Raw genomic sequence first — 14,858 nt, forward strand, 5'->3', positions numbered from 1 at the left:
ACTTTCCAGTAGGACAACGACCCTAAACATCCAGCCAGAGCTACAATGGAATGGCTTAGATCAAAGCATATTCATTTTAGAATGGCACAGTCAAAGTCCAGACCTAAATCCAATTGAGAATCTGTGGCAAGACTTGAAAATTGCTGTTCACCAAGGCTCTCCATCCAATCTGACAGAACTTGAGATATTTGCAAAGAAGAATGGGCAAAATTGCCACTCTCTAGATGTACAAAGCTGGTAGAGACATCCCCAAAAAGACTTGCAGCTGTAATTGCAGCAAAATGTGGCTCTACACAGTATTGACACAGGGGGCTGAATACAAATGCCCCCACACACTTTTCACATATTTATTTGTAAAAAAAAAATTGAAAACCATTTATTACTTTCCTTCCACTTCACAATTATGTGCAACTTTGTGTTGGTCTATCACATAAAATCCCAATAAAGTACATTTACGTTTTTGGTTGTAACATGACAAAATGTGGACAATTTCAAGGGGTATGAATACTTTTTCAAGGCACTGTATCTAATATAGAGTGGAAGGTATGAAAGAAGGGTGTATAGTTTTCTTTGGCAAGATCTGCTGCCTTAGGAGTGAGTATGATACCTAAGTAAGAAATTCCACTATTATTCCATACATAGGGAAATTGTTGTTGGAGGACCATTTAATTGTTATTGGTAAACCTAAGTCTAGAACATATGATTTTTTTCTCATTCACTTTATAAAAAGACACTGTCTTAAAAAAGTTGCAAAGCCTGGTGCACCAAAGCTAGGGAAGTCTCCACCTCTGTAAGCATCAGAATGATATCGTCTGTAAAAAGGCTAACAGTATGCGTTCTATTTTCCAGCTTGAACCCCTTTATCTGAGGATGTGATAAATGTAGCCTTAGGTGCCATTAGTAAGTTAAAAATAAGTGGGAACAGAGGACACCCCTGGCGGGTGCCATTGGATATATTGAATGGGGTTGATAGCATACCGTATTTATACACCTGAGCAGAGGGCTTTGTGTACAGTTCCATAATTGCTTTGCTGAGTGGATTGGGCCTGTACACCCAAACCTAGCAAGCACCTGAGTTAGGTACTTCCAGTGTATTCTGTCAAACGCCTTCTCTGTATCCAAAGCGAGGAGAAGAGAAGGCTTTCTTTCCTTGTTGCCTAGATCAGTGGTCTCCAAACTACGGCCCGGGGGCTAGATGAAGCCCTTTGCTTGCTTTTATCTGGCCCTTGGGGTGCTATTTTATTCATTGGCACAAGTGAAGGACACAGTTCCTCCCAATGACACCAATGATGGAGCCCAATGATACCAATGATAGGGCAGAATTCCTCCCAAATGACACCAATGATGGGGGATTTTGTACGCCTGATGGCCGCGGTGCGGCCCCCTTAAAGTCTGAAGGACAGTAAACCGGCCCTTTGTTTAGAAAGTTTGGAGACCCCTGGGCTAGATATGTATGACATTAATCAGCCGCCTAGTAGCGTCTGGGGACTGATGACCTTTCGTAAATCCCAATTGATCCAAATGAACGATGGAAGGTAGTATGTCCACCAGCCTAGTAGCTAGCAGTTTAGCATACATTCTCAGTTCTTTATTCAACAAAGAAATAGCATGAAAACTAGTAACATGATCCTTCCCTGGCTTTGGTAGTGCAACTGTTAATGGTTTGAGCATTTCAGAGGATATTATAATTATTTTTATTGATTTATTTTGTAGATAAAATTCCGGAAAACTGCAACCTCTTTGATAAAGAGCAAATCCATCTGATCGATGCCGGGTTGGAAATTAATTCTCCGTACCCGTTAGTGTTACGTCCTTATCGCAAAGTAGATCTGATTTTGTCTTTTGACTTCAGTTCAGGAGATCCATTCGAGGTAACAACATTATTATATACATAATATTAACATTATTAAATAATTATGGGAAAGGAGCTGAGCTGCCTTGGGTTCAGTTCAAGCATTGTGCTTCAAATAAGTTCAGATGCCAAACCCTAACCCCACTAAAATCAATGGGAGCCAAATCTGTCATACTAAAAATTCCCATTGATGGGGGGATTAAAAACTAGCATAGGGGAGGGGGGTACTGCCTTGGGGAACATGTATCAATGCAAAAATAAATATATATATATATATATATATATATATATATATATATATATATATATATATATATATATATCTCTTTTTTTTTTTTTCACAAAGTGAGTACACCCCTCACATTTATGTAAATCTTTTCTTCTATCTTTTCATGTGACAACACTGAAGAAATGACACTTGTCTACAATGTAAAGTAGTGAGTGTACAGCTTGTATAACAGTGTAAATTTGCTGTCCCCTCAAAATAACTCAACACACAGCCATTAATGTCTAAACCGCTGGCAACAAAAGTGAGTACACCTCTAAGTGAAAATGTCCAAATTGGGCCCAATTAGCCATTTTCCCTCCCCGGTGTCATGTGACTCGTTAGTGTTACAAGGTCTCAGGTGTGAATCACAGCTGATCATGTGTAAACAAATGCTGGTTATCTGCATATCCTTTCCTCAGTGCTGTCACTGTGTGAGGAAAGGAAAGCTGATAACCGGATTTCTTGTGACAGGGGACATTTGCACTGATCATCAGTGCAGCCCCATCAGTGCCAATCAGCGTCCATTAGTGCAGCATTTAAGTGCCCATCAGTGCAGCCTCATCATCAATGTCCATCAGAGCAGCTTATACGTGCTTATCAGTGGCCATCAGGGCTGCTGATGCCCCGTAAGTGCAGTCTGCTGATGCCCTGTCAGTGCATCAGTGCCCATCAATGGAGCCTCATCAGCGCACATCAGTGCTGCCTCATCAGTGCCCATCAATGCAGTCTATCAGTGTCCATTAGTGGACCCTCATCAGCGCACATCAGTGCCGCCTCATTAGTACCCATCAATGGAGCCTTATCAGTGCCCATCAATGCAGCCTGTCAGTGCCCTTTAGTGCATCCTCAGCAGTGCCCATCAATGGAGCCTTATCAATGCCATCAATGGAGCCTCATCAGCGCACATCAGTGCAGCCTCATCAACGCCCATCAATGGAGCCTCATCAGTGCACATCAGTGCAGCCTCATCAACGCCCATCAATGGAACCTCATCAGTGCCCATCAATGGAGCCTCATCAGTGTCCATCAGTGCAGGCTATCAGTGCCCATTAGTGCAGCCTCAGCAGTGCCCATCAGTTTAGCCTCAGCAGTGCCCATCAATGGAGCCTCAGCAGTGCCCATCAATGGAGCCTCATCAGTGCCCATCAATGGTCTCCTATTAACATGGGGACAAGGTGCTTTGAGGGGGCCCAAAGCACCCTCTCCATGTTGAGGGCATGTGGCCTGTCAGGTTAGGTGCTCAGATAAGGGTCTGGTGTGGATTTTGGGGGGACCCCCATGCCTTTTTTAGAAAAAATTTGGCACAGGGTTCCCCTTAAAATCCATACCAGACCTGAAGGGTCTGGTATCGATTTTGGGGGGCCCCCACACATTTTTTTTTACAGTTTGGTGCAGGGTTCCCCTTAATATACATACCAGACCCAAGGGGCCTGGTAATGGACTTGGGGCGGAAACCCATGTCATTTTTTTCAATGATTGTGAGCTATATTGCCGAGACCCAACAATACATTATAGCTGCGATCAGTTTTAAATGACTAAAGAAAATGATTTTTCCTTTAGAAATGTCATTTTGCTGTGATATTGTTCTAAACACAAGAAAACTGTGCCAATTTACAGGCATACCATAGACACCCCCCCAGGCACGATATTTAAAGGAATATTTCATTTTTATTGTTTCACTTTAAGCATTATTAAAATCACTGCTCCCGAAAAAACTGCAGTTTTTAAACCTTTTTTTTTGCATTGATACATGTCCCCAAACACTTTTTATGAGAATAACTTGCACATAAGCCTTTAAAATTAGCAAAATTTAGATTTTTCATGTTTGTGTCCCAAAGACTTTAACGGGGTTACATTTTTTGCCTGTTCGCAAGTTCTGTTGCAAACCGAACCGGAGGGTGTTCGGCTCATCCCTAGCTAGAACCATGTTCCTGACATGTGGTGCCCCTCAAATAAATACTGGACTTTCAGCTTGAATCTCTCTCTCTCTCTCTCTCTCTCTCTCTCTCTTTCTCTCTCTCTCTCTCTATATATATATATATATATCATTTATTGTTATTATTTGTTTTTTAAGGACAAACAAGGCGACAGGGTGTTATTATCATGGTATTGTCTTGCAACAATGATTTTTTTTGTAACTCTCAGATAATCAAACACGCAGCAAAACTAAACAAAATGCTCTTTTTTTTTTTTGTTTTGTAGCAGTGTTTATTTAAATAATAGTGTTACTGCACATAAAATGTACACATATTATACCATAGTTTACCCTGTTTAAAATGACACTTAAAATAATGATTCTGGTTATTTACAAAACGCAGTCAAGTTTTTTTTTTTTTTTTTATTTATTTTCTTTCAATTTTGTGCTTTTTGAAATGAAAATGTGAGAATTATATGTTAAACGTGTAAATCTATTAACAAACAAAACAAAAATAAAATGGTTAAATATTAATAGGTAATAATAGTAAGTACAAACAAAAAATCAGCAGGAAAATAATAGTTGAAGAGAGAAGGAGACCAACGCTGGATACACACTATGCAACTTTTGTTGTTGGATTTCCTTTAGATTTACCTTCAACTATGTAGTGCAAGGTCTGCCTGATTGCATACAAATTGAAAGTGTTTAAATTTGACCTCCATATTATATGGTTTTGGTAAATCTAAAGGAACAAATCTACAGAAAATTGTATAGTGTGTATCCAGTTTAAGGGTTGATAAGGGATTAAACAGAGGAGCATTTTATTTAAACATTTTGTTTTACTTGTCAGGTTGTTTTACCTGGCATCAGATCTAAGTTCATCACTTTGATCTGCAGATTAATGAACAGAATGATACAAAAGTAACAATATGTTACTTTGTATCTTTGTATAATTGTGGGTTTGTTTATAAACATTGTCAGGTTGCTTTTTTGACAGCTAGAGCTGCCAACTTCTCCTCTGAGTATACAGTAATTCCAGCTTTCATTAATTAAAGTAATTGTAAAGGTTTTTTTTTGTTTTTTTAATAACAAACATGTTATACTTACCTGCTCTGTGCAAGGGTTTTGCACAGAGCAACCCCGATCCTCCTCTTCTAGGGTGTCCCGGCGGCGCTCCTGGCTCCTCCTCCTCATCGAGTGCACCCTCTGGGAGCCGCTTTCTTTGGGGGCACCTGTGCGGGCGCACTCATAAATCCTGCTGCTGCATCCATTGACACAGACAGCAGGACTCAGCCCCGCCCCCCGCTCTTGTGTCACTGGATTTGATTGACAGCAGCAGGAGCCAATGGGGACAGAGACAGAGACTGGAGCTGCAAGGCTCGTGCTCATCACTGGAACGGACGGGTTCAGGTAATAAAAAGGGGGGTCTGGGGGACAGCTGCAGCACAGAAGGTTTTTCACCTTAGATGCATTAAGGTGAAAAACCTTAAGACTTTACAACGCCTTTAAAGCTGACAATTGTTGAATAATGTGAGGGGCAGGGTCCCAGAAGCAGGCAGAGAGACTGAATGTTCTACACACGTCCTGTGTATAATGATGATGTTTTTGGGTATATGGAGCACGCCCAAAGCCTGCAACTAGTTCAGTTGGCTTTACTTTGTGACCAGGCACCAGATTCCAGGTCTGTATGGGGAAAACCTGGAAAATAGTTTCAACCTTAATTGGTTGCATCATTAACCCCTTCACGCCAACCGTACGTAAATATGCATTCTCGGGTTGAAAGGGTTGTACCGCTGTTATCCTACACCGCCCTCCCGTCCCACCTTTCGCAGCTCTCCCATCCCACCAGGAGGCCCGAGCGACCAGCCGACACGTCTGCTGGCTGGCCGAAGACCCGAATGAAGCCGGAATCAGCTCCGATCGGGTCTCCTATCTAGAAAGCTGGAAGCGATGTCATGACATCACTTCCGGTTTACTCGGCTGCCAATGGTGCCGATTGAAAAAAAAAACCCTAGTATTTAAAAACGCAGATTTGGGCATTTTTTAATACTTTTAAGTGCAAAGGAGGGATTTGGGGTCCCCCGATCCCTCCATAAAGAGTACCTGTCACCACCTATTACTGTCACAAGGGATGTTTACATTCCTTGTGACAGCAATAAAAATTATCAGAATTTCTTTAATTCTTTTAAACAGTGTAGAAAAAAAAATTAAAGGGGGTTCCGTGCTCGCACACAGAAATGAAATCATACGTAGGTCACGCTCCCCAAATGTAAATGGTATTGAAACCACACATGTGAGGTATCTCTGCGATCGTTGGAGTAAGAGCAATGATTATATCATAAACTCTCCTCTGTATCTCTAAACTGGTAACCTGTAGACATTTTTAAAGTGTCGCCTATGGAGATTTTCAAGTACGGTTGTTTGTCACCATTCCACGAGCGCACAATTTCAAAGCATGACATGCTAGGTATCTATTTACTTGGCGTAACATCATCTTTCACAGTAAACAAAGAAATTGGGCTAACTGTACTGTTTTTTTTTTAAATTCATGAAAGTGTCTTTTTTTCAAAAAAAAATGCGTTTGAAAGACCGCTGCGCAAATACTGTGTAACATAAAAAATTTAAACATTTGGCATTTTATTCTTTAAGGTCTCTGCTAAAAATAAATATGTAATGTTTGGGGGTTCTAAGTAATTATCTAGCCAAAAATATGGATTTTAACTTGTAAGCAACAAATATCAGAAATAGGCTTAGGCATGAAAGTGTTAATTGGCACCCCCAGATCACTTTTCATCACTGATTCTCCCAGGGGATGCCCAACTAATGAGGATATGGTTTAGGGGTCAGGAAGAATTTTGGTATATTCAGCAGAATAGAGAAACTCTTACATGTCCCCCATGTCAGTGTCAGTTCCCCATGCCTGTTCTTTGACAATAGGGTGGTTATTAGTCCTACAAATGGCCAGAATTGAGAATAGCTCCCTGTTTTGTTTGTATCTTTTAATTTACTTTGCAGTAAATCAAGGAAGTAGAACTCCCCATAGTAGATTAATACTGTATGCTTTTCCTAAACAAGAATGCTGCATATACAAGACAAAAAAATACAAGGCATACAGAGTACTACAAATCTGCAAACCACACACACATGCACATGCTATTTAACCTTTCTACAAATGAGCATGGCTCATTTGACAATGGTCTGTATGTAATGGGATACACTAACAAATCACTTAGCTTGGGTTATACAGTAGTAGCTTCATGACCCCTGTAGTCAACAAGGACTCCAGGCTATGTTAAGCAATTGCAGAAATTGGGCTCTCTCCTAGTGTAGATTTAGTGTCATCCCCAGGTGATGTGCCTTCTCTGGCACAAACGTTCCTTCTTCAATTTTTGTTGTTGTTATAAAGCTCCTCTTTCAGATTATGCTGCTAGCCTTTTATTTTAAAAGTTTGGGTAGACATTACCACATGAGCATGTCCCTTTACCTCTTCCTTTCTACATCAGTTTCTATGAGAGAAGCATTTTCTAATGCAAACTCTAGATGGCACTATAGTATCATACATGACATGCATTATTTCAAATATATATAAAGGTCAAGCTTTCGACTTTCATTGATGTGGCCTGGGTGCAATGTTTGACCAGAACTCCACTAAAACAATGGGAGCAGCTAAAATGTGCACATGGCCCATCAAATCTTTTACATTTGCCCAATGTACAATAATAGTGTCTATTTTTCCATTGTATTATAGGGCAGCATGTGCAAGCATCATTTCAGTGGTCTTTGTATGAGAAATGTTCACACAAGAAGATGTTTATTCCTAAAACAAACAGATTTTATATGCAAGTCTGGAAAATCACCAGACCTGTACTATAATATATACAGTATAATATACTGTATGTCAATCATAACACACACGTGATAACAAAAAACTTGCCACCCCCCTCATCTATAGCTGGCTATCACAGTAAGCGGCTTTGGAAGGCTAAAACAGGTAACAACAAAGCATGGGGAATGCCTAGGAAAAAACCCAAGCCTACTTACCAACCAGCTCGCAGACAACCAAATTAACCTAATCTAACAGTATGCATTAAAAACAGGGGTTTAGTCCGCACGCATTTGCAAACGCATGCGTAAGCCACAGAGCCTCGTCCCTGGTATCTGTGGTCTTAACACCAACATATGAGTGTCCCCACAGTGAAGGCACATGCATTCTAATGGAAAAATGAGGGCAGGTGGCTGAAGGAGAGCCTACCCCTTCCTAAAGGTACAGGAGCACACCAAACACCCAGCAAATAGCACAATGACTGCAAAGTTGTTGGTGCATTGCTGGACCAACATAATAACAAAAAACTTGCCACCGCCCTCATCTATAGCTGGCTATCACAGTAAGTGGCATTGGAAGGCTAAAACAGGTAACAACAAAGCCTGGGGAATGCCCAGGAAAAAACCCAAGCCTACTTACCAACCAGCTCGCATAACACACACCCTAAAAAATATTTAGTGTGGTTCACTTAATTTTGAGCATAATCAGTGATATTTTTCATGAATTGGGCACATTTTAATATATATATTTTTTCTTTGTTTACTAGACAGTGAAACAAACAGTTGCATACTGTAAGGATCACCAGATTCCCTTTCCGAAAATCCCTGAAGAAAGTTTTAAGATCCCTCCAACAAAAAGTTGCTACATCTTTGAAGGAGATGGAAATGAGACGCCCGATGTGTTGCACTTTCCTCTCTTCAACATCCAGACTTGTGGAGGTGAGTTTACGGAGAAAAGTCCTGTAATATTGCTTGTGTGTTTATTGAGTGTCAGGACTGGGATCTGAATCCACAACCTCTGCTGGGCCTGGTGATGGCTCTTCTTGCTGAGCCACTTGAGAGGCTGAACAGCTCCTTCTCTGATCCCTTAGAACAATCTTGCCTTGTGTCTTTTTTCTGGTGAACCTTGAGCTCTTTGCCCTTCCCATAAACTTTCTATTTAAGCCATGTCTCTGTTTGCCAGATTAGTGTTCTCTCTCCAGGTGATATCAGATCTGCATTTGTGTACCTACATTTGTCCTTATCTCCACTACGATATGTTGCCGACCTTTGGCTTGTCCTTTGACTCCGCTTCCACTTGATCCCAACCTGAAACCACTTGTTACTGACCTTTGGCTTGTTTACTGGCTACCCTTCTGCTTGATCCCTACCTGCTATATCTGCTACTGGACCCAGGCTTGCTCACCCCCTGGTGTAGAGACTCTGAGGACTATGACCTAATACTAACATGCAGAAAAACCCATCCCCTCCATCAGGAGCTATGGTAAATACCACTTAGTGCCTAGCATAGGTGTGTGCAGCCTCTTGCATTTGGGTGTGCACCCTAAAGCTTAAATACATATGCATGTGTATATGTACTGATGGTGTCAGTAGGGCAGTGGACAGTGTAATTTAGTTAATTTTCTTTTCCCCAAATTTTTGGGCTTGTGTAACATTTTTTTGGGGGAGATGAAATATCAGTGGTCAAAACAGGGGGAAATATGCGGCACACAAGGCAATTAAGGTGTGCCCAGGCACACGTGGTACACCCTGTGCGCACGCCTATGGTGTCTAGATCCCGCACCTTGGGTGAGTCCGTCATCTGCCAGGGTGACCTCCTTGTGTACTTATCCAGCCGGTCGGTGGGAGCCTCTCTACTGCTATAGCTACTATAATTGTGTACAGTGTTGCATGACAATTGCCAGCTAAAGTAGCGCAGTGCCAAATAGAAAAAAAATGCCCTGGTCATGAAAGTGGATAACACCTTCCAGAGGTCAAGTGGTTAAAAACATGAACAAACCTTTAATACATTCCTATATGGGAAGAAAATAAAGTTCTCATTCTCAAGGTTTATTTCCATAACTGAGGTCGACACACCCCCACCCTGCCGGGTCACAGGGGTCAGGGGCGGCACCCCCTCAGTCGGTCAGTCAGTAGTTGGGGACCCGCACTTACCCCATCTTGCAGGCAGCTCTCCATGTGCCTGGCGGTGACAGCAGCAGCTTCTCTCCAGGCTGCAGGCAGCTGTTTTCTCAATTCCCCTGCATCTCCTACCTCCTCCTCCTGGTGGCCAATCCAATCAGATCTCCTTTCAGCCAATTGGGTGACGGATCTTGGTTTCCTGACCGGGAGGAGAATCAGTGTGACAATAGCAAATATTAATTCACTATTGTCACACAATACAACTCTGCGCCCCGAGCCCAACCTTTTTTGAAGCCTATATACATATAGCATATATGTGCTTAAAAAAACAACAACAACCCCCTGATTGGAATCCATGCGTAGATCAGGGGGCCGAATGCATAGATAGGGGGTGTCCATGCTCCCCTAATGGACGGGCCACCACTGCTCACACCTGTGCATGCTTTCCACTGGGATAACAAAGTGCACAGAGAGGGGCCAAAACTATGCATAGGCAGAAGATCTATGACAAGATAAAGCTCGAGTGGAGAGCCCCTCTCACCTTGGGATGGATTAGACAGATCGGCTCTGCTGGTGGCTAGGGGGAAGCAAGCGGCTACTACGAGAACAAACACAGATCTGCTGGCCGCCATGGAGAAAAGCTCAGTTTCTATAATCAACAATGACGACAACATGTTTCAGGGGCATGCCCCCCTTTTAACAAGTCTTGATAAAGGGGGACATGCCCCTGATATGCGTTGTTGTCATAACTACTAGTGCAACATGACCATTTTGATCTCTTTGGCATGAACTGAACTGAAGCACAGAAATTTTGACTTTTTTTTTTCTTGGGAATAAACTTTAAATGTTCCATATGCTTTTTGGAAACTACACACAGACATGTTTGAAAGATACTGGAGAAGTTGTTTTATAAAAATAATCTAATTGATCATTCATTCATTATTATTATTTAATTATACATTCTGATACACATGTTTCTTTCAGATGCCGACACAATAAAGCACTTGAGCCAGAAGTATGCCACATATATTGATTCCTATAGTGAATCTTCGATAAATGACCTGCTAGACATCGCTAAGAAAAATGTGGAGAGCAGCCTGGAGCAGATCCAAGACATAATACAACAATGTGTTCAGAAGGGTAACAAGTAGGGGAATGTCTCAGACATAACAGGCGAGGACGAATAAAAATGTCTGCAACTTGGATAACATACGATGAGGACCATAAAGTTTTATAGACAACCATTAGGACAAGCTAACACAAGTTATTCTCAAAGCTCAGCAATAACACCCTCTGTTTTTCCCTCATGACCATTTGAGGACATTAAACATAAGAGATATGTCCTAAAAAAATTCAACAAAGCTTTCAGGATGTATCTCCTATGCCCGACTCCTCTCCCCATGCTGCGGCTTCCCCTTCCCCCGCTGATATTACAAGCAATTACTTCCCCCACTGATATTACAAGCAATTACTTCCCCCACTGATATTACAAGCAATTACTTCCCCCACTGATATTACAAGCAATTACTTCCCCCACTGATATTACAAGCAATTACTTCCCCCACTGATATTTCCAGCAAGAGTGGCAGAGTTAACATAATGTAACAATGTTTGTTGTATTTTTTAATTGTATCTAATATTTGATTCATATGTAGATCAAAGGTGAGACCTCCCATCTGTGTATGACATCACTTTAAAGTGGATGTAAACCCTTCCATATCTCCAGTGAAGTGACTGGCCTCAGGTGATACACAGAGATTAAACAAATCCTCCTACATAAGTTGTAGCTGTTTATTTTCAGCCCTGTCTCCTCCACAGACTTCTAAAGAACACAGGTTAAATGCTATTTCTCAGCTCCAGCAGGCAAGAGGTGGGGATATGATGTTACACACTGCACAGTATAGAGCAGAGAGCTGAATGTAATCTGAGACCTGAGTGGAGGGGAATTGAAATACCCCCCTCTATCTACAAAGGCTCCAAGGGAAATGTACACATCTCAGTCTGTCAATCATCTTCTGTCTGCTGGAGGGCGGCCAGGCCATCCCTCAGGATTCTGTGGTGTCAGCATAACCTTGTCAGAAGTGACTCATGCAGATAGCAGACAAAAATTGTTCTCTGCCCCCCCCCCCCCAGTTGGTCAGTCAGTAGTCGGGGCCCCGCACTTACCCCATCTTACTGGCAGTGCTCCAGGCAGCAGCGGCTTCTCTCCGGGCCAATCCGATCGGATCTCCTTTCGGCCAATCAGGTGATGGGTCTCAAGACCAGCTTCCTGATTGTCCAGGAGGAGACTCAGTGCTACAATAGCAAATATTAATTCGCTATTGTAACACAACTGCGTGGGCTCAGGGCGCCATGCTCTGTGCCCCGAACCCACCCTTTTTTTTAAGACAATTATAGCCTCTGGCTCTAATCATGTGCTTAAAAAAAAAACCTTGGTTGGAATCCATGCATCCAGCACTCCACATGTAGATTAGGGGTCGGCCGCATGGATAGGGGGGGAGGTGCCTGTGCGCCCCTAATGGATGGGCCCCCACTGGATAATTTTGAACGTAAAATGCACTCCAATGAGCTATAAGCTCTTATTACCTTTTAGGTAATCCTAATCAATCTTAATCAACCCTAATTAACTCCTTTCCCACTTCTCCCCTTTGCTACTATTTTTCTACAGATGTTTTATTTGCTTTTTTCCATTACTATCTTTTTTTTTTTTATTTCATTTGTTTTTATTTGTTACTTTTTTCATTATCAGGCAACAGGAAAATGCACAAAATATTTTAAAAATTGTCTCTTATAAATTTTCAAATAACTTTGAAATGTTGTGTGACAGAAACATATTGTCTGTGTAATTTTAAATATTATAGAATACAATGTAAACATTTTAATTACAGTTGAACTCCTTTAAAAAAAATCTAATGCTGGTCAAAATAGAATAAAAAAGGCATGTTTTTTACATCGTTTCTGTTTGTAAGAAGATATAATAAATGATTGCAAAACAATGTAACTTTGATATGATAGGTAATGACACGGGTATCACAAAATAAACAGGCTTGTGACCAAAATGTAAAAATTATTTGGGGTGTACCAATAGAAGATCTGAAGGGTTTAAAGAATCCTTGTTTTAGCTGAATAGAGTCCCTAATGTTACAATAAATAAAGGATACAAAGTTATTAAACCTTTCTCTGTATGTTCTCGTTTGTTCAGGTCATGGTATATCTAGTAGTAGCTGGCTACATTCAACTGGACTTGTTCTGTAACATTAAAGATATTTTGTAGATTATCTAAGCAACTTCTTCAGTTCCTAGAGTGTTGGGAAGACACCCCAACATTTCAATTCACATCTTAGGGAACCATAAGTCAACCACCATGGAATGTGTAGATGTTGATAATCCAATAGCAGGATAGGAGGGTGAAAGATGTCTATTTCTATTTTCTAGTTCTGCGATTCCCTTGTTGGTGTCTGGAAGCCTGCCTAGATGTTAGTTGGTTAGTTGATTTACATAGCTGAAGGGGTGATTTGTGGGATAGAGATATTAAAATGGCATTATATTCGGAGGAAAGATGGTGACAAAGTGCCCATCAGTGGACAGGCATCACTGATGGGCACTGATTGGCAGCACTGGTGGGCACTATTGGGGCTGCATTGATCATCAGGATGTCCCTGTGTGGATTTGCTGGTTTTTGGCTCTTCTCTCCTCATGCGTTGTCAGCATTAGGGGAGGATTGCCGATAACCAGCAAATCCTGTTTACATCCATGATCAGCTGTGATTATACACAGCTGATCACATAGTAAAGAGCCGCAGTGATCGGCTTTTTACCCCGATCTGTACCAGCTGCGTCAGAAGGATGCCTCGATCACAGATCACTGCTGATGCGAGCCACAGGGGGTGCTCAGGCAGTGCAAGCACGGGAGGATATCATTAGAAGGCCTTCTTGCAAAATGCGTCCGCGTTGTAGCCATCATTCGGCTATAGCACGGTCGCAAAGAATTTAAAGTGGATGTAAACTTTCACATGTACCCAGTGAAATGAACAGCCTCAGATGATACACAGGCATTAAAGAAATCTCCCTACATAAGTTTCACATGTATATCTGCTGTCTTCTCCTTTATATACTGTTTAGAAAGTGCACATTGAGATTTGCTCTTCCTGTTCAAAACTGCAGTAAAGTCTGGGCATACAACCAAGACAGCTGATTGGAGGAAAGGCACACACCCCCAACTCCTCATAGGTAGAGATTTTCCGATCTGTTTGTTGAATAGTTCAGGGCTCTACTAATCGATTTATAGCACCCTCCCCAACACAAAACTGCTTTTATCATATGTGATAGAGAACTTGTCCGGAGTTATCAGGCTGATAACAGAAGAACTGAGCAGAAGACAGCTACGGGACACAGTGCTTTGAAGAGAGATAAGACAACACTGCAGATATATGTGCCCAGTTCAAATTTTATGAATCAAGTTTACATCCACTTTAATGACCCCAAACATAGACTGAGGCACTAATAATAGACTTTTATTTACCAAGAAAAGTGACAAAGGTAAAGCACCATTTCTCTTTTCTTAGGAAAGATTTCAAAGTCTATAAAACCAAAATCCTTTACTGATAATAACCCAGAACTAGGAAAAAATATGATTTTTTTAACAGCTTACCTGTAAAATCCTTTGCTTGAAGAACATCATGGGACACAGAGTCATAGCAATTACCACATGGGTTATAGGCCACCTTCAGGTGATGGACACTGGCACACCAAAGACAGGAGGTCCCCCTTCCTATATAACCCCTCCCATTACAGGGAGTACCTCAGTTTTGTAGCAAAGCAATATACATATATCCCAAAAAGAGGGGAGGGACCTCTGTGTCCCGTGATGTACTTCAAGAA

The 14,858-nt window shown here is 41.5% G+C and overlaps 1 protein-coding gene across 1 annotated transcript in view; it reads left to right on the forward strand.

Annotated features, from left to right (window-relative positions):
- LOC141123532 (cytosolic phospholipase A2 gamma-like) overlaps positions 1-13,151 on the forward strand; it is a 98,918-nt gene extending 85,767 nt beyond the window's left edge. Inside the window, exons 14-16 of the mRNA XM_073612061.1 lie at positions 1,714-1,871; positions 8,625-8,796; positions 10,963-13,151. Of these exons, the coding sequence (XP_073468162.1) occupies positions 1,714-1,871; positions 8,625-8,796; positions 10,963-11,129 (497 nt within the window). The 3' untranslated portion in view covers positions 11,130-13,151. The remainder of the gene's footprint in view (positions 1-1,713; positions 1,872-8,624; positions 8,797-10,962) is intronic.
- The last annotated feature ends 1,707 nt before the right edge of the window (positions 13,152-14,858 follow it).

The sequence above is a fragment of the Aquarana catesbeiana genome, linkage group LG01 (genome assembly GCF_042186555.1).
Source record: "Aquarana catesbeiana isolate 2022-GZ linkage group LG01, ASM4218655v1, whole genome shotgun sequence".
Taxonomy (NCBI): domain Eukaryota; kingdom Metazoa; phylum Chordata; class Amphibia; order Anura; family Ranidae; genus Aquarana; species Aquarana catesbeiana.